This window comes from Calypte anna, chromosome 1 (assembly GCF_003957555.1).
Source record: "Calypte anna isolate BGI_N300 chromosome 1, bCalAnn1_v1.p, whole genome shotgun sequence".
Lineage (NCBI taxonomy): Eukaryota > Metazoa > Chordata > Aves > Apodiformes > Trochilidae > Calypte > Calypte anna.
The window spans coordinates 68,418,932-68,444,908 of record NC_044244.1 but is presented as its reverse complement, the minus strand read 5'-3'; the positions used below and the strand labels follow the sequence as shown (position 1 = coordinate 68,444,908).

The following is a 25,977-nucleotide window of genomic DNA, read 5'->3' as shown; positions in this document are numbered from 1 at the left end:
GGTCTTTAAGAACTGTGCCTTGGTTTGAGCCTGGTGGGTAGCAAAGGACAAGCAGAGTGAGCAAAAGAGTGCGTGGCTGGGGTCTGCATGACCTTCGTGGAGCATGGGCAGGGAATGGGAGGGAATAGACCCCTCTGTGTTCTGCTCCTCTCAGAGTCTGAAAATCCTCCTTCTTTAATTCCTTGTACTCAAACTATGACAAACTCTAGTCACCTTATGGGATCCTTTGACACCTTGTCTGCTCCCTCTACTGTCAGTATAAGGGAACCTGGGTGTTAAGACACAGCCCCCTAACCCATCCTTGTCCCCTGACACTGACAGATGTTATAAAATACCTGAACCTAGGGATTGCTCTGACATGGCAAAGAAACTAAAGTTTTGCACAAAGACCAGTTTCACAAACCCACAGAGCTCCTGCATTCTGTTTAGTGAATGCTGAGTATTCACTTTCAGGTTATGCAGTTTCTCATTTTTAAACAACCCACAATTTCAAAAGACATGTAGAAGACAAAACTGAACTTAATTAATTAACTGAGCAATCTATGTTGCATAGTCCTACAAAACCTAATAAATTTGGATAGCTTCCCACCCTTAAAATAAAAAAAGTTTACTATTTGCATTTGCATAACACAATGTCTAGTTAATTTGCCAATTTTTTGCCCTGCTTCTTTTGATACTACTAGCATCTCAGTTATTTTCACAGGGATCTGAATTATTGCTTTGATCTGCAAAGACTGCTATCTATCTAATTCCCCTCCCTTTATCTGTGATACTATTAAAAGATTTATAGTAGCCATATAAGCCTCTCATTTCAGTTGAGGACATTTCTAATTCTACACTTCCGACATCAAACTTCAAACCCAACCTACCCGGTACAGCTGGAATGTGAAATGGTGTTACACCGACAGGAGATAATGAGATAGTGTTACATTCATTCTCTTTGGAGTTAAGAGGAAGACTTTTGTTCAGCCATACAAGGAAAATACATATAAACAGAACTAAAGCTTAGAAAAAGTCATGTCTAACCTGCTTCCATTGTTGTAAACTGGACAGCGTTACTGAACTGATTGCCATTTCCAAGCTTGGTAAATGCAGAGACACTGATAAAATAAGGGCTGAATGGTTCTAATCCAACAATATTTGCCTCATGGTTTGAACCTGAAATGTTCTTGAGGAAGAAAAAATTATTAGTGAGCAATTAATCTCTATAAAAATTGTGGCCTTCACCTCGAACATAATGAAATTAACAGGATTTTTAGAGACACAATCTTGCCTCTTCTACTCCGAATAACTTTCAGTCAAAGCAGCTCTTGAGTTCAATGAAAAAGAATTCAGGGTCAAATTCTTCCTTTCCCTTCTCCTCTCCCTCTTCCACTGTTACTTGCAAGGAAGATATGCTAAAGCATAGTATCATACTTACCATAGCATAATAGTGTAAAAAATTAACCCCACAGATGCATTTTTTTTACCAATACTGAAAACTCTTGTCACTCCACACCACCATATCAACTCCTTCTCACCTTCTACTTCCTTACTACACCTCTTCAATGGAAGAAGTCATGGTTCATAGCTTCTAATCTATTTTACAAACTGATGAAGAGCTTTGAAAAAAAGCTAAAAAAAACACAGTTCAGTTCCTGGTAGCTATTTTCCCCAGAGCAATGCATATTTTGTGTAACTGTTGAGAGAACTGAAATAGCAGCAGGGAAAGAGCTAAATTTCAGCAAGAAAACCTGACGAACATCTTGTGGGATCCAAGTTATGAGATAATTATGATGCCACACTAAAATATTTCTGTGCAAATTGTTCTGCCTGTCTGGCTGCCACAACATAGATCTAATTTCTTACTCATGTAACATTAAAAATGTGGAGAAACGTAGGGCATAGAAAGCATGTTCAAGGACTCCAACCAGTTTCTGTCGCCTAACTGGGCTTGCATCTGTCTCAGATGGACAGTTGAGAATAAGGTTTGGTGGCCTCCACCCACAGCCAAGGAATGTGTTTCCAAAGGTTGTAGAAACCACTGTTCCCCTTGCACGTGTGCATTGTGCTTCTGCTCTTCCAAGGACTGTGGAAGAAACTGGGGTGCTGGCAGCGCTTTGTTCCACAATGGGGAACACCAAGCAGACCCCCACAAACCATACACTACGTGTTTTAAACTCCTCATGCACTGCACCAATGCCTTTCCCCTGCATCTTCAACAAGGATCTCAGGTGAAGAGAACTCATTACAGAGTTTCTAAACCTGAGATGCAACCCTGGCCTCAGCTTGCTGCCCTAAGAGTTCATAGTGCATTTCTTGATGTCATCTAAGCATCTGGATTTAAGTAGGTACAAATGTCTTGATCAGTTCTTGCATATAATTTTATAGCAACTATTTCAGTTAAAATTTCTTTTTATTTTTATTCTTATGCTGCAAAAATAAAATAAGAAAAGCAAACTTCTGAACAGTTTTTGAGAGTTTTTCAAAATAACTAGGAATGTTTGTACTCATTGCTGAATCTTGAAAGTTCTCAGATACTAAATAGCTATGTAGCCAAGAAGCAAGTAATTTTGGTCATTTTCTGACATCAAAATTTCCTTGAAATATGAACTGAAGATTAATAAAGCTCATAATAAATGAAACATTAGAAGCTCAAAGAAAATTAGAATTAAACATTTTTTACTATCTAATTTTAAAAACAGATGTAGAGACACAGTGGGGAGATAAGTAAACTGTCTTAACAAAGAGGAATTTAGGGAACTTCATAATTCTAGGATTATAACAGACATTTAAAATGTTTGTCATATATTTTGTTCCAAAAGCATTAAAAAAGTATTTATCTGCCCCACAAAATTAAACAGTTAATTATAAACATACCTGATAGAACAGTTTTTCAGTGTTGTTTTGATAAATCTTAAAATTATATGTCATAATAACACCATTTGGCTGAGGGCTCGGATCCCATTTTAGCCAAACAGAATCTGCAGTGTAGTTGGAAATGGTTAAATTCTGGGGTGGAGCTAATGGCACTGAAAAAGAGAAACATGTCTGAGTTCCAAAATACCTATAATCCAGGCAAAACCAAACACTTTGGAGATGCAGGAGAACATATGCATGATTGGCATCATTTTTATCTGAACTTAACAAAACAGTATTTTGTTGTGATTTTAAACTTTTTCTTTCCTTCTTACATGAAACAAATACCATTAGGCAGGAATATATTTAATTCAGCAAATTATCTTAGAGAGCTGAGAAACCTATTAATTACTTAAATATCCCCGTTGTCAGAACTAAGGCATTCAACAAATTTGTATTACATATATATGACTAGAATGTGATATAATTTCCTTCCTACACAGTATATTGAGCACAACTCAATATATAAGTTTATAAGGTATGCCATTTACCATGCAGGAGTGAGGAGTTCCATGTAAAGGAGACCTAAAAATGTGTCAGGTATTTCCACGTTTTATCATTTTTATATTACTTGGAGGGATAAAGAGAAAGGTATTGTTGATTGCTTCAAAATCCCTGACACTTGGCAAACTGTAACATGTTCCAAAGATAAAAGAAATTTATCTTTGGAGTTACTTTTGTGATCCTATGCAGAATGCAACCTCCTCTTGCAGACTGTGGTGGGAGGAGGAGAGCACAGAAAAGACTTCCCTCAAAGTATTTCCTTATTCTGAAAGCTCTTCATACACAGACCAATGAAAAATGAATCCTTCATCTCAGTTCTCTCAGGCCTGATGTTCAGATCTGTGTTACTGGATGCATCAACACAAGGCCAAAACTTCCAAGTTAGCTACAAGTGAATTTGCTCACCTGACTCATCAGTGTAGAACAGAAGTGTGGCAGATGGACCACGTCCTTTTACTGTTCTTGCAGCCACAAAAATGTTGTATAATGTGAATGGCACGAGGTCTTCCAAGATGATAAAGTTATTGGTGGCAGAGAATGAGTTATTCTCCTCAGGCCCAAATAAATTTAAATCATAATTTATTATAATACCACTTGGTTTAACAGGAGGATCCCATGAAAGCATAACTGAGGTAGTTGAAAGATTGGAAAATGTTTTGAGTGTAGGTGCTGATTCTGGAACTAGACAAAGAAATGAGGAAAAAATAGGATAAACTCAGAAATATATGAATTACAATGAAAAAAGTCTTTTAGCTTCCAGTTTAAAGTTGTGCTCTGAATGGAAAATTCTATTTTATGGTCTCAACACAGAAATGTATATCCATTGTTCATATCATTGAATAACAAAAAATCTTTAAGTAACATGAAAACAAATCTCCTTTCAGAGAGCTAATTGGTTTTTGGGTTTTTTTTCTACATTTCCCCAGGATTTAATAAAATATAGTTCTCTTACCATCTTCATCAGTTCTTATATGCAGACTTAGCGTATGCAGTTCAGAAGATCCTTTATCGGTGGCTGGTGTGATTTTTAGAATATAATCAGTGTATTTTTCCAGATTGTCAAAAATGATGCTTGTGTTGTAAGTAAGGAAAGACAGTATCTTATTGGTGCCTGGTTCCAATAAACTCAGTGAAATATGAAAGAAGACCAAGCCATTTGGCTGGGATGGTGGCAGCCAGCTTACATTTACAGAAGATGAGGAAATGTTTTGATAGACCAGATTTTCAACAGCACCATCTGGGACTATGAGAGAAAATAAGCAAATAATAAATGCATAGATTATAGTAATAAAGAATTCAAAACTAAAATGAATAAATGGCCTAAATATAATGTTTTCAATCTCATTAGTAATATTTTGTACAACTTTTTTAGATAATTTGTTTCACTATCAAAAGTTAAATATTTTGAAGGTTTATATGAATATTCATCCATTTTTAATTTATTAATAAAAGACCCCTATTGAAAACAACGTTTTCAGTGCTTGTATCCAAAGATGCTTGTGAACTAACTTCTCAGTATTAGAAAGCAAAATCTCAGATTAAAATATTTTCCTTGCATAGAAAAATACATTATAACAGTAAAATGATTTTAAAGTTAGAGAATATTTAATTAAGAGAAGGACTGATATACACTGAACATTAAAAAGTTATTAACTTACTATCCTGATCTGTATAGACATCTATGATCTCACTGGTCTTGTTTCCATCTCCCACAGCTGTGCTTGCAGTTAACCATAGAGTATAATGGCTGTATTTTGCCAAGTCATCTAGAACTGCAGACTGGGACATATTGACATCACTGCCATTATCATAACTCGTGAAATTCTGAAGAAAAACACAAAAAAAAGAAAGAAAGGATTGTCATTGGAAACGCTATTTATCAACTGATTTCTCTTTCTAGTTTTCTATTGAACTGAGATTAATTTCCTTGAGATTTTTATACCAATACCTGAAGACCTGGCTTTGCCTATCATCACTAGTGTTCATCTAACATGAATAAGTAAACAGCATTGTTTGGCAATGGAAAAGTAAAGCTTTGTTTTAACTGCAGAACAGAAGCTGCATCAGTCAAAATACTAAAATATTCCACCTTCATATATTACTTTTTTTTAAACACAGATGGAAGGTGACACTACCTTCACATAACTGAAAAAGGGTAGGAAGAGCTTTGGATACTCTTTGGATACTTACACTTGGATAGAGTAAGATACTGGAAGTAGTAGATAGAATTCCAAGGTATTTAATTAAGCATTCTAATACTTGAGCAAAGTAAGACAGAAAAGACCTTCTGACTCAGAAGTATCATTTTACTACCCCCCTGTTATTACATATTGTAATTATTAATAGTCATTTATAATAATACCTAATAATAGGATATTTTAAAGCAACTAAAATAATTCTCTGAATTTTCAAGGTAAAAATGTCAAAGGTACTACATCAAATTTTGATTATAAATTTTAAGATATTTTATTGATATGATCAGCTGAAAATCCATCTCTTAGTCTAAAAAGGGTACCTTTACAGTTTAGTCAGCTGTTTGGCAGTTAAGGACTCAGTGAATCAACATGAACACTACAAGAGGCTTTTTGGTGGTTCAAAGACTGTTTTAAGAGGTAATCTCATTATCTGATGATAAGCCAAAGGACTGGGGACTACCTTAGATTTCTGATATGACAAAAATTTTAGAGAAAAACTAACACGCAATTAAGAGTAAAGTTGAGCAGGAAGAACTGTGTGGGTACAAACTGAGAAAACTTGCACTAATTGTACCCTGGGGATAGAACTCTATAGGAAGTCTTACAATTAACTGTGGCTACAGATGAAAGCAAACAGCTTAGGATCTTTGGCTGCATCTGAAGACATTCTTCCTTCTGTCCTCTTCCTCCATACATGAAAGAAGTTTTGACATAACAAAGTCTCAGATTAATTAATGCAGCTAAGTGTAAGCAATACACACAGACCATGAAAGTGGCAGCAGAAAGTATCTTCTTCACCTCAGGAAGTGGCAGAAATTTCCAGTGCCATAACGCTGTAATTAGTTGTATACTGACAACACAGTGATGCTGTTCTTCACTGTTAACCCTTTCACCCTCTTCTGTTTCTGTCTTTGGATTCATTGTATTGCACTGGTGTCTTGAGTTAGAGTACCACATACTTGACCCTGGCAACCAGCTTGAGATGGGGTGACTCTGAGAACTAATCCAAGCCACCCATTAAGGAGTTTAATACACATTGTTTCAATCTCACCTAAGTGAAAACACTTCCATTTTGTGTGCTGTACAATTCTAAGGGTGTCTTTTTAAAAAATCTGCAGTGTATTTTAGGGAAAATTTCCCCTTTTATCCCAGTTTTGGTGAAAGAAAATGCCTGATTTTTAAGACAGCACACTGCTTGCATCCTTTGTCTGCATCCCAAGGGCAGACCAAACCAAATTTAACTCTGCACCACAATCAGTCTTGTTCACTTAGGCTGGCTTGAGGTACTGGACTTGGATAATCTGAAGGCTAATGTTCAGGGGGCTTTTTTCTCTATATAGCTCTTGGTTACTGTGTCTGGGTTGGCAGAGTAGGACAGTGGCCATCTGCACTGAAATTCCTGCACTGGAGAACCTTCTCCAAGCACTTTTCCCACTTTCTTGCTAATCAACACACAGGTCTAGAGAGAATGAAAAGCGAGTGTATTCCAAGTCAATGATATTTCTTATAAATCAGTATTTAGCAATGAGACAATTCCTTCCACAGATTCTGACTTCTTTCTTCAATAAAGACTGAGGATGTGGACAGCATGGTACTGCAAGCATCATATGAGGAAACCAGAGAGCAAAATTTGCAAAGCTGCTATTGCAGACAGCAAAATCTCAAAGTGTAGGAATCAAGCAGTATCACAGGGAAGGGATGTGAAGACATACAGCACCATATCATATGTGTAAGTGCCCTTTGTCAGCACACATGCCGTATCTTTCCCATGCTGGGGCAGAGTAGTAGCATTTTCCCTAGACCAAGGGCAGCAAAAGATGAAAGATCAAACTGAACTTGAATCCAGCTTAGCACATGAAATGGTTTCTTTAATTTGGCTACCAATCATTCCTCCATCTCTGACACTCTCTTTTACAACTTGTCAGCATCCCCATAGAAACAGCCCACTTCACTTATCTACCAAATCCTCAAATTTTATCTGCCCCATCACTCTTTTTTTCCTTCTGCTCTTCTGGTTCTGAATCCTAGATCAGAGCGTGCTAGGCCTGCTGACTGTGTGACAGCCACAGTGTGATTTTTCATGTACACTTGCAAAGCAAGGTGTGCATTTCTGCACTACGAAGATCTGTAACTGGGTTTGTTGGGGTTTTTTTAAGGGAAGCTATTTTTTCTGAAAGTTTCTGCATCATGTCAAGAAGTAAACTGCATGCTTTATCTCTTTTAGGTCTAAGTCTTTTACATTTCTCCTCCTAAACAAAATACTTTATTCTGCAGCTATTGGTTTCCTGTTTTGAACACTGTTATTCTTAGTCAGTGCTTTATATTCATTAGGTTTTAATATACTTGAGGAATTTGAGAGCATGGGAGGAGAAGTGACAAGTTCAGACAACAGAATAGTATTAGTTTTAGTATGACTTCTCTACCTATTTCAGATCAGGAGAGCATTATAATATGTTAATTAGCTTGAGTTTCTTCTGTTGCTTTTCAAGCATCTAGAAGATGCACTTTAAGTCTTGGACTTCTGCTTTCACATCCAGACAAAGAAACAGATGTAAGACTGTCAGAGGATGGCTGCCTACAGCACTGTGTCTGAGATGGTAGGGTTTCCTAGAAATCTTAAAGGTCTTTCAAAATAATTTTTTAATTCTGCTGTATCACTTCCCAAACTTAAAATATAATTCAGATGCACATAAGCAGAATGGTGATTTAGATACAGAATGTTCTAACAATGGATTATGTCTTTCCAAATGTAGGCAACACAGAGCATACCAGCAGACCTTGCAACTACATGGTTATGCTCTGAGTTACACATAGTTGCAATGTGTGAGCACATAGACTCACACAGGTTATAACTATCTATTATATATATAAAAGATAAAATATCACACTGGCTTTCACACATACATTTCTCTGTTGTAGAAAGACTAGTATAAAATATCTGACAGAAGGGAGGAGGGAAGAGCTGATTTTTTTTCTCCTGTTTGAAACCTGTCTTGCACCTACAGGAATGTCAAGGTCCAGAGTAGGAGTGCAATGTAGATATGGTAGTTGCCATGCCAAATAGTGAACACAGAGGCAAGTGAACGGCAAAGGGAATTAAGGGAAGCAAACAGATTAGGAGTGGGTCATGACTTGAGAGGTTAGAGGTGATGTCCTATGGTCAGTAAGAAACAGATGTAACAGCAGCTGAAACCCATCTTCTCATAGCTTGCCATAGATGGATGGGTTAAAAATCAAAGATGAAAGGGTGAAAATACCTAGAAGTGGAGGTACTGCCAGTGCTTTTCTGCCATCCACTACATAATATGCGAAAGCAGCAATAACTTCCACACATGCCACCATCCTGTCCTTGCCCAACTATATCCCATGATAATGAAACTGGATCCTCACCTTGCTGGGCCAGTGCTACTGCGCTCCATCTTCCCTATCTTGCTCCTTCATTTCCAGAGTCTTGGGCACATCCAGAAGGATTATAGTGTACCAGTTTCACCTTACTCAATCACCTCAGACCTCCACCTTCCTAAAAGCAGGAGTAGCCCAAGTCCACAGACCTCCTCTAAAATCATTTGAGTTGTCCAAGAATTAGATAAATGTAGACACTCTTCACAGGACTGGCTGGTCCAGGTAATCATAGAATCATAGAATTGGCTGGGTTGGAAGGGACCTCAGAGATCATTGAGTCCAACACTTGAACCACCGTTGCGGTTGCTAGACCATGGCACTGAGTGCCACATCCAGTCTCATTTTAATTATCTCCAGGGATGGAGAATCCACTACTTCCCTGGGCAGCCCATTCCAATGTCTGATCACCCTCTCTGTAAAGAAATTCTTTCTAATATCCAACCTAATCTTCCCCTGGCACAACTTAAGACCATGCCATCTTGTCTTGTTGAAAGTTGTCTGGGAAAAGAGACCAACCCCCCCCTGGGTACACCCTCCTTTCAGGGAGTTGTAGAGAGTGATGAGGTCTCCCCTGAGCCGCCTCTTCTTTAGGCTGAACAGCCCCAGCTCCCTCAGCCTCTCCTCATAGGGTCTGTGCTCGAGTCCCTTCACCAGCCTGGTTGCCCTCCTTTGGACCTGCTCGATATCCTTCCTGAAGTGAGGGGCCCAGAACTGGACACAGGACTCGAGGTGTGGCCTCACCAGGGCTGAGTACAGGGGCAGAATCCCTTCCCTGGACCTGCTGGCCACGCCGTTCCTGATACAGGCCAGGATGCCATTGGCCTTCTTGGCCACCTGGGCACACTGCTGGCTCATGTTCAGCTTCCTGTCAATCCAGACTCCCAGGTCTGTTTCCAACCTGATCTCCTTTTATGCTCAGGTGACCCGACTGGTGGATGAGGGGAAGGCTGTGGATGGAGTCTACCTGGACTTCAGCAAAGCCTTTGACACCGTCTCCCACAGCATACTCCTGGAAAAGCTGTCAGCCCACAGCTTGGACAGGAGCACCCTGTGCTGGGTTAGGAACTGGCTGGAGGGCCGGGCCCAGAGAGTGGTGCTGAACGGGGCTGCATCCAGTTGGCAGCCGGTCACTAGTGGTGTCCCCCAGGGATCAGTGTTGGGCCCAGTTCTGTTCAATATCTTCATTGATGATTTAGATGAGGGGATTGAGTCCATCATCAGCAAGTTTGCAGATGACACTAATGCACTGGTGTAAAGGTTTCTCCAGCAATGTGTTACACTAAGCATTGGTATAGCATTGTGTGCAAGCAGAGGCTGAGGCTCTGAGCTGTAGCCCTGACTTTAATATCTCATAAGAATGTGAATTCATGGCATGGTTCTGCTTGCATCTGAAACTATGCAGCCAGAGTCTGGCAACCACACTGCTTCACAGAAGTCAGAGAAGTGTATACACCTGAGTATGGCAGCAATTATGCAGTCACAGGTATTTGTAAAAATTGTGAATATTTTTTTCTAGCTATCCTCAAACGCATGCATACCTCACACTAGCCATACCATAAATTTATGCTCAAGAGGTAATTTTTCATACATTACTTTCTTTATAATTTTTTTTCTAACATATGCATAAAGATTGTAAGCAAAACCTGTAGAGAAAGCTTATTTTTACATTTCTGTGTCATCATACATTCCTAGAAAGAATTATATTTACAATTCATAAATGTGGTGCATAATTAAGAATGAAAGCAACAAAAAATCCCACATGGAAATGCATGGATCACCAAAAATTATAAATAACATTTTGTCTTTTATGCTTTAACTTAGGAATCTACATATCTTTGTTTCAATAAAATAAACCATAAATTCCTTTGGGGAACAACATAAGAAAAGGTAAAGTATTCTTCACTTTGACATTATCTTCTTATTTTCAGTATGCATTAAAAAGTGAAAACAGAACTGTTACAGAAATTTAGATTAGACTGAAATAAACATCCTTAAGGATAAGCAATGAATGAAATAGGTCTTATGTTTATCTGCCTACATATGTTATGCTATGTGTGTGCATTCATGTACACGTGAACTTTGTAATATGGAATATTGCACAAAACCCCTTTGCTTCAATGATTAATGATAAGAATGTCCAATGAAATGTACCAGGAAACACATACAGTCACCAGATGTGCTTTTCTCTTTATCAGTTAAAAAACCGCCTTGTGATAAAGGAAATATGAAAAAAATATTGTTAGCTCTATAATTTCTTTAATCTTCCACAGATTATTAGAACACTTTATTGAAGTCTAATTTAATATAAAAATGAGCTTACCTGTATGAATATTCCTGAAACATTTTTGAAATAAACTGAGTAGTACAGTATATTTCCATTAGGCTTTTGAGGGGGAGACCAGAACAACAATATTGATGTGGAAGTGTGGTTTCTGTACTCAACATTTTTTGGTGGATCACTTGGTGCTGGAAAAAAAAAATTTAGCATATGTAACTCGAGTTTTTGTACATTTTAGTGTGCAAGAAACATCTGCTACAGATTTGACAACATCTTATGTCAAACTAAATACATTTCTGATTACAGTTTAAAGAATTATTCTGGAAATAATGAAACAAAGTAGTAGACATAAATAATTATTTTAAAAACTGTTTTGTGCAAGACACATTTGTATTTAGCTGCCTTTCTAAACAGATACTCTGTTATGATAGAATGTGTCCTGTACTTACTGGTTTGGGCACATGAGAAGCCTAATTTGCAGATAACTTGCCTGAGTTAGGCATCTATCCTATATATAAAATTAATCCATTTGTTTCAGAAAATCTAAATTAAAAGTCTCGTTCTCTCTTTGCTGATTATAAACAGAATTCAGGGTCCCAGTTCATGCAGGTAAGCCAGATACTTAAGCTTGCATAGTATGAACACTTCAGTTTTTCCTCTTGCTTCAATTTATTACTCATGCAGAAAGGACTCTGTTCTTCAGTTAGCCTCTCCTCTTATACTGTAAAGAATTATTGCAAATGGTTTTTTTTCAATGGCACAGAGTTAGAGACTCAAATTCAGTCCCTTAATTCAGTTTCAGAGAATTTAAATCTGTTTTTCTTGACATCCAAGGAAGTGCCCTACACAAGATGCAGGAAAGTACCGAAGACTCTTAAGTTACTCACATCACTTGCTTTGTGCTGTACTAGTCTGTAAAATACTAAAATTTTATTTTAGTACTAAATACTAATTTATTTAGTACTAGATACTAATATTTTCTATTTTGAAAGGAGAACTCCAGGAGCAGTTGATAAAAACCCAGCCCTAGGAAGTCAGTTCATATTTACATTATAGCTTCAAAATAAAGAATTTTGAAGACCTACAACCTGTTGATTTAGACAGTATTTCAAGGCAGGGCTTCAATGAATGTTAATTTTGCCAGTGACTGTGTGCTGGGAATTAAGCTTATCTAGAAAGGATGCTTCTGAAATATGCTGGCACACTATTCATTTTGGAACAGATTGAAACAATGTAATTGATGGAACAACTAGAAAAAATAATTAAACTGAGTGACTTTCAAAGCACTTTATATAGTACGATTATTTGTAAAACTCATCTGCCATGCTGGAAGTACAAAATCATTAAAATAGAACATAGATAAAAAATGGTATAAACTTAGAGATTTATTTTTCAAATTAAACCCTTTCAAGACTTGTGAGAGACGCCAAAGACATAACTTCTGTGTCACACCAAGATAAAGCAGAGAGCTATTAAAATATATTATAAATTAATTTCTTTAAAAAATTAAAATTAAGTTATTTTGTTCTTACTTATCTTGACAGGAAATGCAAAGTTTTGCTCATACCCATCATGATTTTATAGAGCTATAGATATGTGGCTTGTGCTCTACACACAAGCAGACAAGTAGAATGTCTCTTCTTCACCAGTCAAATGACACTTCTATTTCAGTTGCTTTATTAACTTAAATGAGCCTGACAGAAATTTCAATGCTGAATGAAATGAAAGATTCACACTATATATAATCTTACCTCCTTCAGAAGTTCTGAATGTTATAGTATCACTTTTTATGTTCCCATCTCCAAATCGTGTACTTGCAGTTAGGTAAGCACTATACTCACAATTATATTCCAGGTCTGTGAACTGCAATGATTTTTCTGTTACATTAACACTCCTTTTTGACATCTTATTCCTAAAGAAAAAGTATTTTTAAAATTATCTCTACATGCACCATTTCTGTATGTATACAACTGTTGCATGTAATATTAAATTGAAAAATGCAATACTATGGTAAATACAAGTATGGGATAACTTTTGTCTTTTATTTTGAAAATCTCACTTTTGTACAGTTGCATCATAATAGGGCTCTTTTCTTTTTTAAAAAAACCTCACAGAAATACATTTCTTAATTACATCAGCAAAGGCAATGATTATAGGGAATATCTAGAAGGAGCATGTCCATCTAGTAACTGCTATCAAATAGTTACATGGTCCCTTGGGAAGGACACAGTAAGGGCATAACTAAACTGTCTCCCTGGACAGGAATAGCAAAATATAAAAAGATTATAGCAGGGAGCATACCCTACTGTGACTCTGTGAAATTGGTCAGAAGGCTGAAGTTATAAATGGAATAATAACAGATGATATGGAACAGGAATTAGCTGGTGCTGAGTTAATTCTGGTGGAATGTAGCAGGGGATCAGAATGGAACTCTAGTCAGGTCAAAACCCGCCTAGAAAGACTGCAAGATGTAACAGTAATGAAGCACTGACATTAGGATAGGTATGAAATTATTATCAGAAAGGCAAATAAGACAGAAATAACTAACTTGAATTCAAACAGTCTGCTTTTCCTCACTTAATTATTTCACTGGTTTATAAAACAAACAAACAAACAAATCTTGCTAACATTCCAGTCCTGCAAACATTTCTGTAAGAGTGGGTACCCTGTGCCTTTGGTGGCATTTCATACAGGAATGATAATTTGATGAGTAAAACCAAGTATGTTGCTCCAGAAGTCACTGTGGAGCTTGTCACAAACAAGAGAATGACTTCTCATTCTTAAAAAAAAAAAAGGGAAAGGCTCATTCAAAATTATTGGATGGGCTGATTTTCATCCTTCAATAAATGAATGAATGTTCTATTAGCAAAGATCACCATCTGATACTCCTGAAATAAAGTTACAGTAGCAAACAACTGGAATGAGGAAATACATAAAAAAGAAAAAATTAAAATTCTCCCCATCCCTTTCAGATTTTGAGTGGAATGTCTCTTGATGTGGGAAAAGCTCTTCATAACAGAGAAAGTAATGCTGTTAAATCAAACTCTATAGAAAGACAATACATATTTTCTTGGATCTTTACTCAACACATTCTTAGTATGGAAAACATAGCTGGTTATAATTTAAGTAAGAATATCCACAGCTTACTGCTGAAAACACTTCTGCTTTAAGTAACTGAATTTTTATAACATCCTCTTTGCAAACAAATGTCTTACAATCAGGCACAGTTAGGAAGAAAAACAAAAGCTTGGGGTGTTTCAAGAGAAGCTAATTTGCTGCTTAAAAATAACTGAGATTGCAATCAAAATAATAAGGAAATACTGATCAGAGTGACACAATCTTTATAGCCAATAAGAAAGAAAGTACCTAACACAATAAGCTGGGCCAAGGAAGTTTAATGAAGACCAATAATATTAAAGTTTAAAATGAAATCTTTCAGAAACTCATACAAAAGAAGTTCTAAGGAAATGAACACTTCACTTGATAAAGACAGGCACCATATTTTCTTAAAAATCTGTACCTCATAATAGATCCAGTCAGTAACTATCTCACAAAAGTTGCTAACATACCATAAAACAATAGCTACATAAAGGTCAACAATTTTGTTAATATGCCTTTAATACTCTAGAATTGCAGATTCAAAGGCAATGAGTTTGTGAAAAGTTCCTTTGCTACCTGCTAGCACCTGAAACCACCTTGCCCTGTGGCAAATTCCATGAAAGATAATAACAGTTAAAACATTACATTCTGTTCCAGTTGTGTATTCTCATTCTCAATCTATTAAAGAACGTGCACCAAATTCTCTGTAACTGTTGCATTTTATTTAAGAGGGGGAATATTAATTTCACATCTGTATTAACCTTCCCCTTTCTGCTTTACTGAGAGGCTCTCAGACTAAAAAACTCCCTCAAAATATACTGAATGCCTCCCAAAACCTGCAACTATAGCACAGAAGTTTGCATTGTCAAATCTCAATGTAAAATGCATTGTATAGGCAATTCTGTTAAATACTTAAAATTCCCCTGCTCCTACCCTTCCCTCCTGGCCCCACCAAAAAAAACAACGACAAAACCCAACACAAAAAACCACCAAACAAAGCCTCCAGCAAGGAGCAAAGTTGTGGCCTTTTTGAAGGTCACAGGAGTTTTTCTTTGCCTCAAGATGACATCTAATGCCTCTCTAATTTTAGATATGGCACAGCAAGGACAGATAAGACAGAGCAAGGAGAATATGGAAAGAAAAAGGACGAGGCTTACTGCAAAAAATTATGTGGCTGTTTAAATTCAAATATTCAGAAAGCTGAATGAATTAACAGTTTTTTAAAAATAATTCTTATTAACTTGTTTGCCATAATAACAAAAGCAGTAAGCTTTAATGCAATACGAAGGTGAAATCTGTATAACCTCAAGTCTTTGAGAACACCTTTATCAAACCCATAATTCTCCTTACAAAGTAACTCTTTCCTAGCTAACGGGTAGTCTTTAATTTAATAGCTTTTGTGGTTAAAAAGCACCAAACCTTGCCAACACAGTACAAGTAACAATACAAGCCAAATTTAGCTTTTCTAGAAAATAGAGTTCACTGTTGTTCACTTTATCACCTTAACTAGAAGCTATGATTTAAAAAAAAAAAAAAAAATCAGTAGGAACCAAGGCCACACCCTACTCCAAAAATGTCAAGTAATAACACTAAATGTAAGCTCAACATTAGTGTGATAATTTGCACATCTGGTTCACATCTCACAATGTGCATGTTAGCTTACTGCACCATAGTAGCTGCATTACTACGGTACAGCATAAATGCTATGTATCAAAAGTTACTAATAAGAAAATCTTTTGACTCTCAGTAGAAGTTACACATGGATCATTAAAAAGATGGCACATGACTTGACTAAAGTATGTTATAGGGAGAGTGGGACAGAATCTGCAAGTTTTAAAGCGCCAAAACTCGTTTTTAGGGGTTAAAAAAGATCCCAGGAAATATGACAGGAAATAAGAACAATGGGGAAACGATAGGAAAACCCAAACCACAGTATACGGAGAATATATATTTAAAAAATACTCATTTGCTACAAATATAATAAACACAGAATGTAAGTGGAGATAAGGCAGCACATACAAAGTCTCTCAGCATGGCTCAGACAGTTTCCAGACAGTTTCTACAAAAGGAAGCAACATTTTTCTATTTTAAGTCTGTTTCAAATCTCCCTAACAATCCAGCATAGGCTTGAGCCCTGCCTTATAACAGGCCTAATCAGAATATAATGCAATTTTTTTAACCATAATCGAATTTATATTTTAATTTATTTACCATAACATAACTCATAGAAAAATATTGAAAAAAATTCTTAATAACCCAACTTCCAGCTACGATATTATCTTCGAATTTTTATATACAAAAGGGTAATATTTTAAGCACTGGATGAATATTTGTTCTCCAAAAACATGTAATCAACAGATTGTGTAAGAAAAACCTAACATTCCAGATAGGTTACAGATTAGTATTTCTCCTCAGAACTACTTCCAGAAAACCTTACCAGACATAAACTGTGTAATAGAGGATAATTCCATTTGGCTCCAGTGGAGGTTTCCATGACAACTTCACAGTGACACCCGACAACTGTTTTACAGAGAGGGATTCTGGAGGAGAACTCGGAGCTATAAAATGAGAGACCGAGACACAACATCTTGGTAAATAGCTAAGATTGATGGGAAATACAGCATCCTTAAGTAGGTTTTTAATTATTTGTGATGGAAAGTGAATTCTGTAGTACACTGGTACAATATCCATCACCTAATGTTAAGAGACATCTTCTTTTCCTAACAGTTGATAAAAGATTTTGCATGGTGGTGTTAGAACATCTGTTTCTGTGATTCAATGGAAAAAGTACTTCATGAGAAAACAGAGAAACGAGTAGGTCACACTGATTCACCTACTGTCCAAGTACATTGCTGTAAAATTTTTTTCCCATTCTAATAAAAGCAAGAGCTTTATAGGTATAAACACATATAAAATATGGCAAAATAGTTCTCCTGAGGAAAAAGAGGTGCTGTAAAAAAATTATGCAAAGCACTAAAAGTTGGAAAAACAGATAAGCATGGCACTGAGAGATGATAAAAATGTGGGATACCAGGCAGTGGTAAAATCTAATCACTTCATCAACTAAGGACCTCATTCATACATTTAACATGTCATAAGGGCTAATACTAAGATAGGCATTGACTGAGACGCCTCAATTTAATTTTCACATGAACTCTACATGACAGCATATCATGCGTAGGGAAGCAACTCAGTAAAAAAAATTTTAGATCACACTTGATTTCATTCTAAAATTCATATAAATATTGCTTAGGAAAAATATGCCCATGTATGCAAAAGTGATACTACTGTGTATTAGCATGTTGTTGAGTAATAAATCTTTTTCTTCATCTTTATTCATGGATTTATGTAGCACTATAAACTAGTATCAGAACTAGTTTTGTTTTTCTCAAATTAAACCAAAAAGCATCATGCACTGAAAATTCAGGTCACAGCTCTAGTCATGCATGAAAATTGAGAATATGAGCATAACTATTAGCGAATCTATGAAACATTTGGTCTGAACTTTGGAACACTGTGTTCTTGTGAATAAAGAACATGTGGTGTATTATAAATATTGTTGTTTTTCAGTTGCTGTTCCTTCTCTCACTATCTCAAAAGTTGGCACTAAGGTTTTAGAACTCTGTACATTTAGAAGAAAAATACTTTTCATAGCCAAAAGTTCACTGCATTCAGTGAATGTCTATATTTACTAGTGAAAAATGGTGACAGCTGTATATAGTGTTTTACTTGTTATATTATCCTCAGAGGCTATATAATAAAAGATCTGTCATAGTGTGAATGTCATGTCTTTTGGGCATGTCTAGGTCATTCTACAGTTCTTAGTCAGAGGATTTTTCTTTTTTTTTTTTTTTTTTTTTTGTCAAGAATAGAATAAACATTACTTTAAATAAAAATACTCTACACAAAAGATGGATTTATTCAAATTAGCTGTTCCCAGTGTGCTCCAGCAACATTACTGTTGAGCAAAGGCTTATTACTGGAAACATGAACGTTATACCATCAGCATCTTGGAGATTTGCAAAGACGTGTTATCATTAAAAGATGATCTTGGGCAAGTTAGCACTCCCGAAGACATGAAAAGAGACTTAACTTGGTAATGGATGGAGGGATGTTTGCATCACTGCCTCTTTAGACTAGGTTCCTGGAGATTTCCTTCCTGAGCAATGTAGAGGAACAGACAGGTTCCTCCAAAATGTTATTCACAGCACCTAAGCTAAGGTTCTGGTTTGAATTGTTTTAAGGATTTCTCTTCCACAAACTTTATAGAAGGGAACAATGAAATCTTACAATTTAGTTCAGTACAAGTAGGATTTTAAAGTTCCTCTGCTGATTTGGGACCTACTGTACTAAGTAGAAGAGAACACAATGACTGTGTTCAAACATCAGCTTCCAGTGGACTTCCCTGCTCAATCATAATAATAATTTTACACCTATATATTTGTATCTGTACATGTATCTGCTTAGAAGAATAAAAAAAGATCTCCAAACAAAAGAAACAGAAAAGTTTCAAGTTTCCTTTTGGTGGTTTTCTCTTTCTTCAGCTCTCATATGTCAGCAGGACCACATACAGTATTTAATTCTATCCTGTGCTGTACTGGATTAAGATTATATTAGTAAATTAAGATTCTTCAAATTCACAAACTGTCATAAGACCAAATGTCCATGCACAGTGATTACGCCACTTCACGTAGCTTGTATTGATAAATACATTAAATAACAGGTAGATGTGTATGCTTGTGCATAGACAGATACAGATATTGATACAGAGATGCAATTGCAAAAAAGCATACAAAATCTACACATACCTGACACGAAGTGTGAAATTAGTTTAAGCCTTCAGGCAGACAATGATATATTACAACTTCTGACTTACCATCTTCATCCGTCAGTATATGCAGGGGTGCACTACGAAGGCCCTCCCCCATTGTGGTACTAGCAGACACTTCTGCAGTATATTCTGTATATTTCTTCAAATCTGAATAAAGAAGAAGAATTCAGTAAAAGAACCATTCAGTGGGCCAAATTAGGATTTTTTTCAAAGTTCTGAATAGGCCCCTCACTTACATGGATGTTTCTTTAGAGACAGAACTGAACATTAGCAAATCTTGAACGCAAAGTATTCTTAGTGAACAAAAGAACAGGCAAAGTCCTAATTTTGAGTTTATACTTCACATTCCTAGAATGTTTCACATTCTAACCTTGGCTGTAGTCTGAAAATTTACTGTTTAGGATACTGAGGTCCCAGCATGAACTGCTTCAGTAATAATGACAGCATAGAAAAAGATGCAAAAAGGAGTTAAAAGGGAAGTATTAATTTTGATCCAAAGTAAATTAGAAAGAGATGTAGGTAACCTCAGTATCTACTTTGTTATAATGATAGATATGCAAATAAGGCTACTGAAGTTTCTTATACTTTCAACATCTAAAATACAATGAAAGATACGTTAGATTCCATACCACTCTGGGCCCATTCCACCATGTTACTGCAGGACACAAAATATAGTGTATAGCTTCATAGTATAACTTCATAGTAAGGAAAAGAAGGACTATGTCTAACCAATGAACTAACTGATCTGCATCAGCCTACAGCTCTCTTCTCACAACAATTCACAGCTGCCATAAGTTCCCAATTATTATATACTGGCCTGTAATATGTAGCGTTTGAAGTGTGGTGTTTATGACTCTTTCCTCTGTTTCATTAGTCATCTTGAGATATATTGTGTAGGTCTGTATGATTCCATTGGGAATGGATGGTGGAAAAAATGATAACTCTATTTCCATGGATGAGATGTTTTTATAGGTTATGTTTTCTGGTGCAGAACCAGGAACTAGGAGACAAAATTTAGACTTATAGAAGATTGCAGTTAGTTTCATTGAATGCTTAAACAGTTACGTAAACTGGTTTAAATGAAATACATTGTAAAAAAGTTTTTTTCTTCTTGTTCAAAATAAATGTTAAAAGGTCGAATCAGAAGACCAAAACCACATGACAAACACACACTGTAACAAGGTATGAATCATTCTTATTAAAAAGATAATTGATGGAAATCATAGAATCATAGAATGGTTGGAAGGGACCTTAAAGATCATCTATTTCCAAACCTCCTGCTATAGGCAAGGATACCTTCCAGTAGACCAAGTTGTTCAAAGTTCAATCCAAACTGGGCATGAACACTTCCAGGGAGGGTGCAGCCACAACTTCTCTAAACTGTTGCAGTTTTTCATGACACTCACAGTCAAGAATTTATTCCTAATATCTCATAAAAATCCAATCTCTTTCAGTTTGAAACCACTATCCCTCGTCCTATCATTATATGCCCATTTAAAAAGTCCCTCCCCAGCTATCCTGAAGGCCCCTTCAGCTACTGGAAGGCAACTGTAAGGTCTCCCTGGAGCCTTCTCCAAGCTGAACAACCCCAACTCTCTCAGCCTGTCCTTGGTAGATGTGTTTCAGCCCTCTGATCATCTCTGTGACCCTATTCTGGACCTGCTCCAATAGCTCCATGCCCTTATTAAATTGGGGAACCCAGGATGTGGCATTACACCTGGTGAAGTTTCACAAGAGCAGAGTAGTGGGGCAGGATCTTCTCTCATCAAACATGGCTATGTTTCTTTCAACCTTTCAACTCTTTGAGTGTGATCGTCAAGCCTTATCCACAGAATGGTCTGTCTGTCAAGTTCATGCTTCTCCAATTTAGAGACAGGGAAATCATGCAGAACAGTATATCAAACGCTCTGCACAAGTTTCAGTAGATGACACCAGTTGCTCCTCCCTTATCTATCAATACTGCAATGCTGTCATAGAAAGCCACAAATTTTTTCAAGCTGGATTTGTCCCAAGTGAATCCATACTAGCTGTCAACAATCACCTCATTATTATCCATGCGCCTTGACACAGTTTCCAGAAGAATCTGCTCCATAACCTTACTGGGCACAGAGATGAGACTGACTGTCCTGTAGTTTCCCAGATCCCCTTAACTTGTCACCAAAATGACCTTAATGTGCCAGTTAAAAAAATCTGGAGCATAATGCTAAGCTTTCCTTCTCACACTCTATAACTAACCTCCAAGTTAGATATTGCTAGGAGATTTTCAGTGTTCTACTACCACAGTTCACACTTTGCATCAGCACGCTGTTATTTTCTTCCTTTTTGCTGGGTGATCTATACAAACTGTAGGAATACTTATATGGAAAACCCAACATATTGCTGTAAGGACCCTGAGAGCATCCTGCTTCCCGGGGGCTTGTCTGCTGGGGCTTGGGGGGCAGCTTAGCAATAGCACAGCTGAGGGCTGTGACACACTCCCAGGCAATGCTGCAGTGAGGCTGCAGCCAGGGTTGCCTCTCTGGGACCTGCTTTCAGCTGGGCTCTCCTGTTTTCATAGAATCATAGAATTGGCTGGGTTGGAAGGGACCTCTGAGGTCATCAAGTCCAACCCTTGATCCACTACTGCAGTTACCAGACCATGGCACTGAGTGCCACATCCAGTCTCTTTTTAAATATCTCCAGGGATGGAGAATCCACTACTTCCCTGGGCAGCCCATTCCAATGCCTGATCACCCTCTCGGTAAAGAAATTCTTTCTAATATCCAACCTAAACCTCCCTCGGCACAACTTGAGACCCTGCCCTCTTGTCTTGCTGAGAGTTGCCTGGGAAAAGAGACCAACGCCCCCCTGGGTACCTCCTCCCTTCAGGGAGTTGTAGAGAGTGATGAGGTCTCCCCTGAGCCTCCTCTTCTCCAGCCTCAACACCCGCAGCTCCCTCAGCCTCACCTCATAGGGTCTGTGCTCGAGTCCCTTCACCAGCCTGGTTGCCCTCCTTTGGACCTGCTCCAGGACCTCGATATCCTTCCTAAACTGAGGGGCCCAGAACTGGACACAGGACTCGAGGTGTGGCCTCACCAGGGCTGAGTACAGGGGCAGAATCCCTTCCTTGGACCTGCTGGCCACGCTGTTCCTGATACAGGCCAGGATGCCATTGGCCTTCTTGGCTACTTGGGCTACCTTTGCTCCTGTCTGAGCTGCATCTCCTGCTTCATCACTCCCATGGCTGTCCTTGCCTATGGACACACTGATCTAGTCCCTGACTTGCAGCCTGATGTTGCAGCCTGACCTCAGCTTGGCCCAATCCCTACAGACCTGCTCAGCTGTCACTGCACTGTGTCTGCCTTGCTTAATGTCACTGAACCTACCAACTCAATTTCCTGGCTTCCTTCCTCATTGCTCTGGGGTCTTTGTCAACCTGGACTCCAGGCTGCCCCTCTCTGCCACACCCAGACCTGTCCTGCTTCCTTCACTGGGGGTTGCTGAAACAAGTCTTGGCTCAGAAGGCCTTTGCCTTGCTATCCCAGTGATCCTCCTGGCTCCCCATCCCCTGTGGAACAGGTGGCCCTTGCTCTGTCATGACAATTTACTTTTTGTGTGCCTATGTCTGTCTGTCCCCAAACAAATACACAAGTATGTTTTTCATTATCCAAAATTGGTCTGATTGCATAATATATCTTATTCCAGAAAATCATAAACATATAATGACAGCACAATTTGCCCAAAAATCAAGTATGGCATGTGTGTGCTTTAGGTTGCCCTAAACATTCTCAGAAATGTAATGACATGAAACTCTGCACTCAAAAGTAGAAGCAATTTCTGATAGAGCAATATCCAGAAAAAGAATAAATGCCATGAAAGGCACTGAAGTCAGCCCACAATTCTGCTTAATTTAACTGCCTAATACTACCACGGTGGAATGATAACATAACTTCCAAGAGCTCTTCAAACACACCAGCTCATTAATAGGTTGCTTCATTCTAAATGCTCTGTCATCCAGATCCTGATTGAATTCTATTCTTCTCATGACATAAAATGTTTTTGCAGCTTCTCATCTCTATCACAGAATTGAAATTTTTGTTCTGAGCATCATGAGAGTTAGGTACTGAGAGACCTAACTTCCTTAAAATACATTTTAGACAAAGATGGATATCTAAGTTAAAGAGAGCAACAAAAAATATTATGTCTAATGACATTGTATCAGTTGGGTAGGTGCCTACATACCTATGGTCCTCCAAAGTCCTCACACCAAAAGTCCTCAAAATTAGCACAATGTCTTGGCAGAGCTAGCTTGGTGCTGCTAATAAAACTAATGTTTCATGAAGTATAAAAACCAAATGTTTGTGTCCATGTTTCTTAAGAGCTTGACTTGTTGCAGTGGCCTGGACCACAGCTACTACACACAGGAAAAGTCAAAGTTCATTTCAGAAACAAGAAGGAGCTCACAGTGCAAGGAGCCAGAGCATCTCCCTGCCCCTTCTGAGAAACATCAGAATCTTCATATCTTTCCTTACTGAGAAAAATGTCATTAACAGAGCATGCTTCACTCCAAGGACAGCTCTAGGAACAGATAATGTAGGCAGCTGGCTGAGGCAGCAAATTGGTGAAGATGGGAAAAGGCCCACAAAACAAGCTGATCATTACACCAGTGCTACCTTTAAATGTCTGAGCCCTAAAAGAAACAAACACTCATGTCTGTCTACCCAGTTACATTCCATGCCTAAGTCTACAGCATCTCTTCTTCCACATAAACTGTTATCCTCAGTTTTTAATCCAATACCTATCCTGTTTCACTCTACTGGAGATTTAATGATCTTCTGCTTCTATTTTTATATTCCTTTCCCTAAACTGTCCTACCTTACAGCTACTTATTTCAAGTCTCTCCCTATACTTTGCTACAGCTCCTTAGTGCTCATGCTTCCCAATCCTTACTTCTAAAATTACTTTCCCTTAGAAAAACTTCACCTACTCTAGTCCTCTGCTATTTTGTTTCACCTGTAACTCCTCCAAGGTATTTGTAGTAACATAAACAACTTTACAGCATCTTCTATGTGAAATCTGGACTTTTTTATACCATTAGGATTGAATTCATAATAAATTTCAGTTTGTAATTTGTATTCCAAGTCACACTACCTTTTTGAAACTCTTCCTTTCATACAAAAATTTGTTTTCCTTATAAATGTAAGCAATTTCCAATGACAAATAGTAAAACACATGAAGTCCATCAGGCATAAATCTTCCCACTGTTTTCTTTAATTCTTAATTTTCCTTAATATTTCCTTACTTGTGTTTTCTATACAAAAGAGAAATCAGGGTTCAAACTTACTGATTTGCAAAACAAGCTCATACTTTTTATATCAAGTAAGCTGATCTCCTGGGCATCAAGTGTCAATATGAAGCAGCCAATTATGGAAAATTTTTATTTGTATACTTACCAGTTTCAGAAGTTCTCACCAGAAGTGGGAAAGATGACTGATTCCCATGGCCAAGTCTTGTGAATGCCCTTATGGAGATGTTGTAGAGAGTATATGGCTTCGTTTCAAGTGAGGTACTTGTAGATGAGGCATTTTTGATAAACAAATCATTGAAATCACTGTACAGAACTTCATAATGAGTTATGAGACCATTAGGCTGCTCAGGCGGTAACCATCTCAGGCTTATTTCTGTTGCAGTTACATTTATTAGTTCTACATTTTGGGGTGGGGAGTCTGGTTCTGCAAGACAGAAATCAGAAAGAAAAAATAATTTCTGAGATTTTCAATTAATTGAATACACAACTGATTTCATAAACCTATTGGATCCTAACATTTAGATATCCTGAAGGTTACTGTAGCAATATGCATGGCTAACTGTACCAAAAGGGTTATACTCACTCTCCCTCTCAAAGCTCTACCACTTTGTATGTCAGTTACTAATTTCAATATTTTTTCTTTTTCATTAATAGCATTAGGCACTTTAGCTGTTTTGCAGTCTCTTTTTTCATCCACTTGCAAATCTACCAAAAAAATACATCTACTAAGAAAAAAATCTCTTCTGTCTACTGTTCTCACACAGACTAAGCCTTCAAAAACCCTTTTGCTGGCTTCCCCAAGTTCAAGTTCTTTGACTTTGTTTAAATACCATATTACTGCTTTCTTCTTAAATGAGCATCCCTCTTATTTCAACTTGACCAACCACTGAACCAGGGAAGGAGCAGTACACACTGTAACTAAATTCCCTTTAGTTCACTGATATAGCTGCTAATTGACGACCACGAAGACCTCAGTGTAAATCTTGCATGCATTGGTGTGAAGATCAGACACAAGAACAAGTTCAGCTGCCAAAATATGAGTTCATGTGACTCCAGTAATGCATGGAAGTGTTGAAGGACTGAGTGAGCAGCTCTCAAAGTCAACCATGATTCCTCTAAAGGCTTCATCACTTCACTCCTCAAATAACTTGTCTAAAATTTTAAAAGAATGTAATAGAACCCCAAGATTATGCAATTCTGTTTGTGCATGACTATCTATATAGACACGTCAGATACCTACATATAGATATTTCAGAATGTATCTTGAATTTTTTTGGCCTGAAAGTCTCACAAACCATTTTCATTCCTGATTTCTGCACACATGAATGGAAGGTGATGACTGAAACAGATCACTTCTCTGGATGGCATACAGCCCACATGGATGTTTCCCATGTGAAGAAGCTTAATTTTAAATTGAAATGCATTTTGCAATTTATCTGGCATGGAGCAATATTTGAATGCCTTGGCCTCATAACTTTTATCC

General features: G+C 37.5%; 1 protein-coding gene across 1 annotated transcript in view; it reads right to left on the bottom strand.

The window, feature by feature from the left end:
• PTPRQ (protein tyrosine phosphatase receptor type Q) overlaps positions 1-25,977 on the bottom strand; it is a 107,248-nt gene that overhangs the window by 62,531 nt on the left and 18,740 nt on the right. Inside the window, exons 14-24 of the mRNA XM_008498155.2 lie at positions 24,640-24,918; positions 20,025-20,207; positions 19,253-19,354; positions 16,814-16,934; positions 13,029-13,189; positions 11,320-11,465; positions 5,061-5,226; positions 4,355-4,645; positions 3,808-4,083; positions 2,860-3,011; positions 1,027-1,168 (exon numbers count right to left, since the gene is read on the bottom strand). Of these exons, the coding sequence (XP_008496377.2) occupies positions 1,027-1,168; positions 2,860-3,011; positions 3,808-4,083; positions 4,355-4,645; positions 5,061-5,226; positions 11,320-11,465; positions 13,029-13,189; positions 16,814-16,934; positions 19,253-19,354; positions 20,025-20,207; positions 24,640-24,918 (2,019 nt within the window). The remainder of the gene's footprint in view (positions 1-1,026; positions 1,169-2,859; positions 3,012-3,807; positions 4,084-4,354; positions 4,646-5,060; positions 5,227-11,319; positions 11,466-13,028; positions 13,190-16,813; positions 16,935-19,252; positions 19,355-20,024; positions 20,208-24,639; positions 24,919-25,977) is intronic.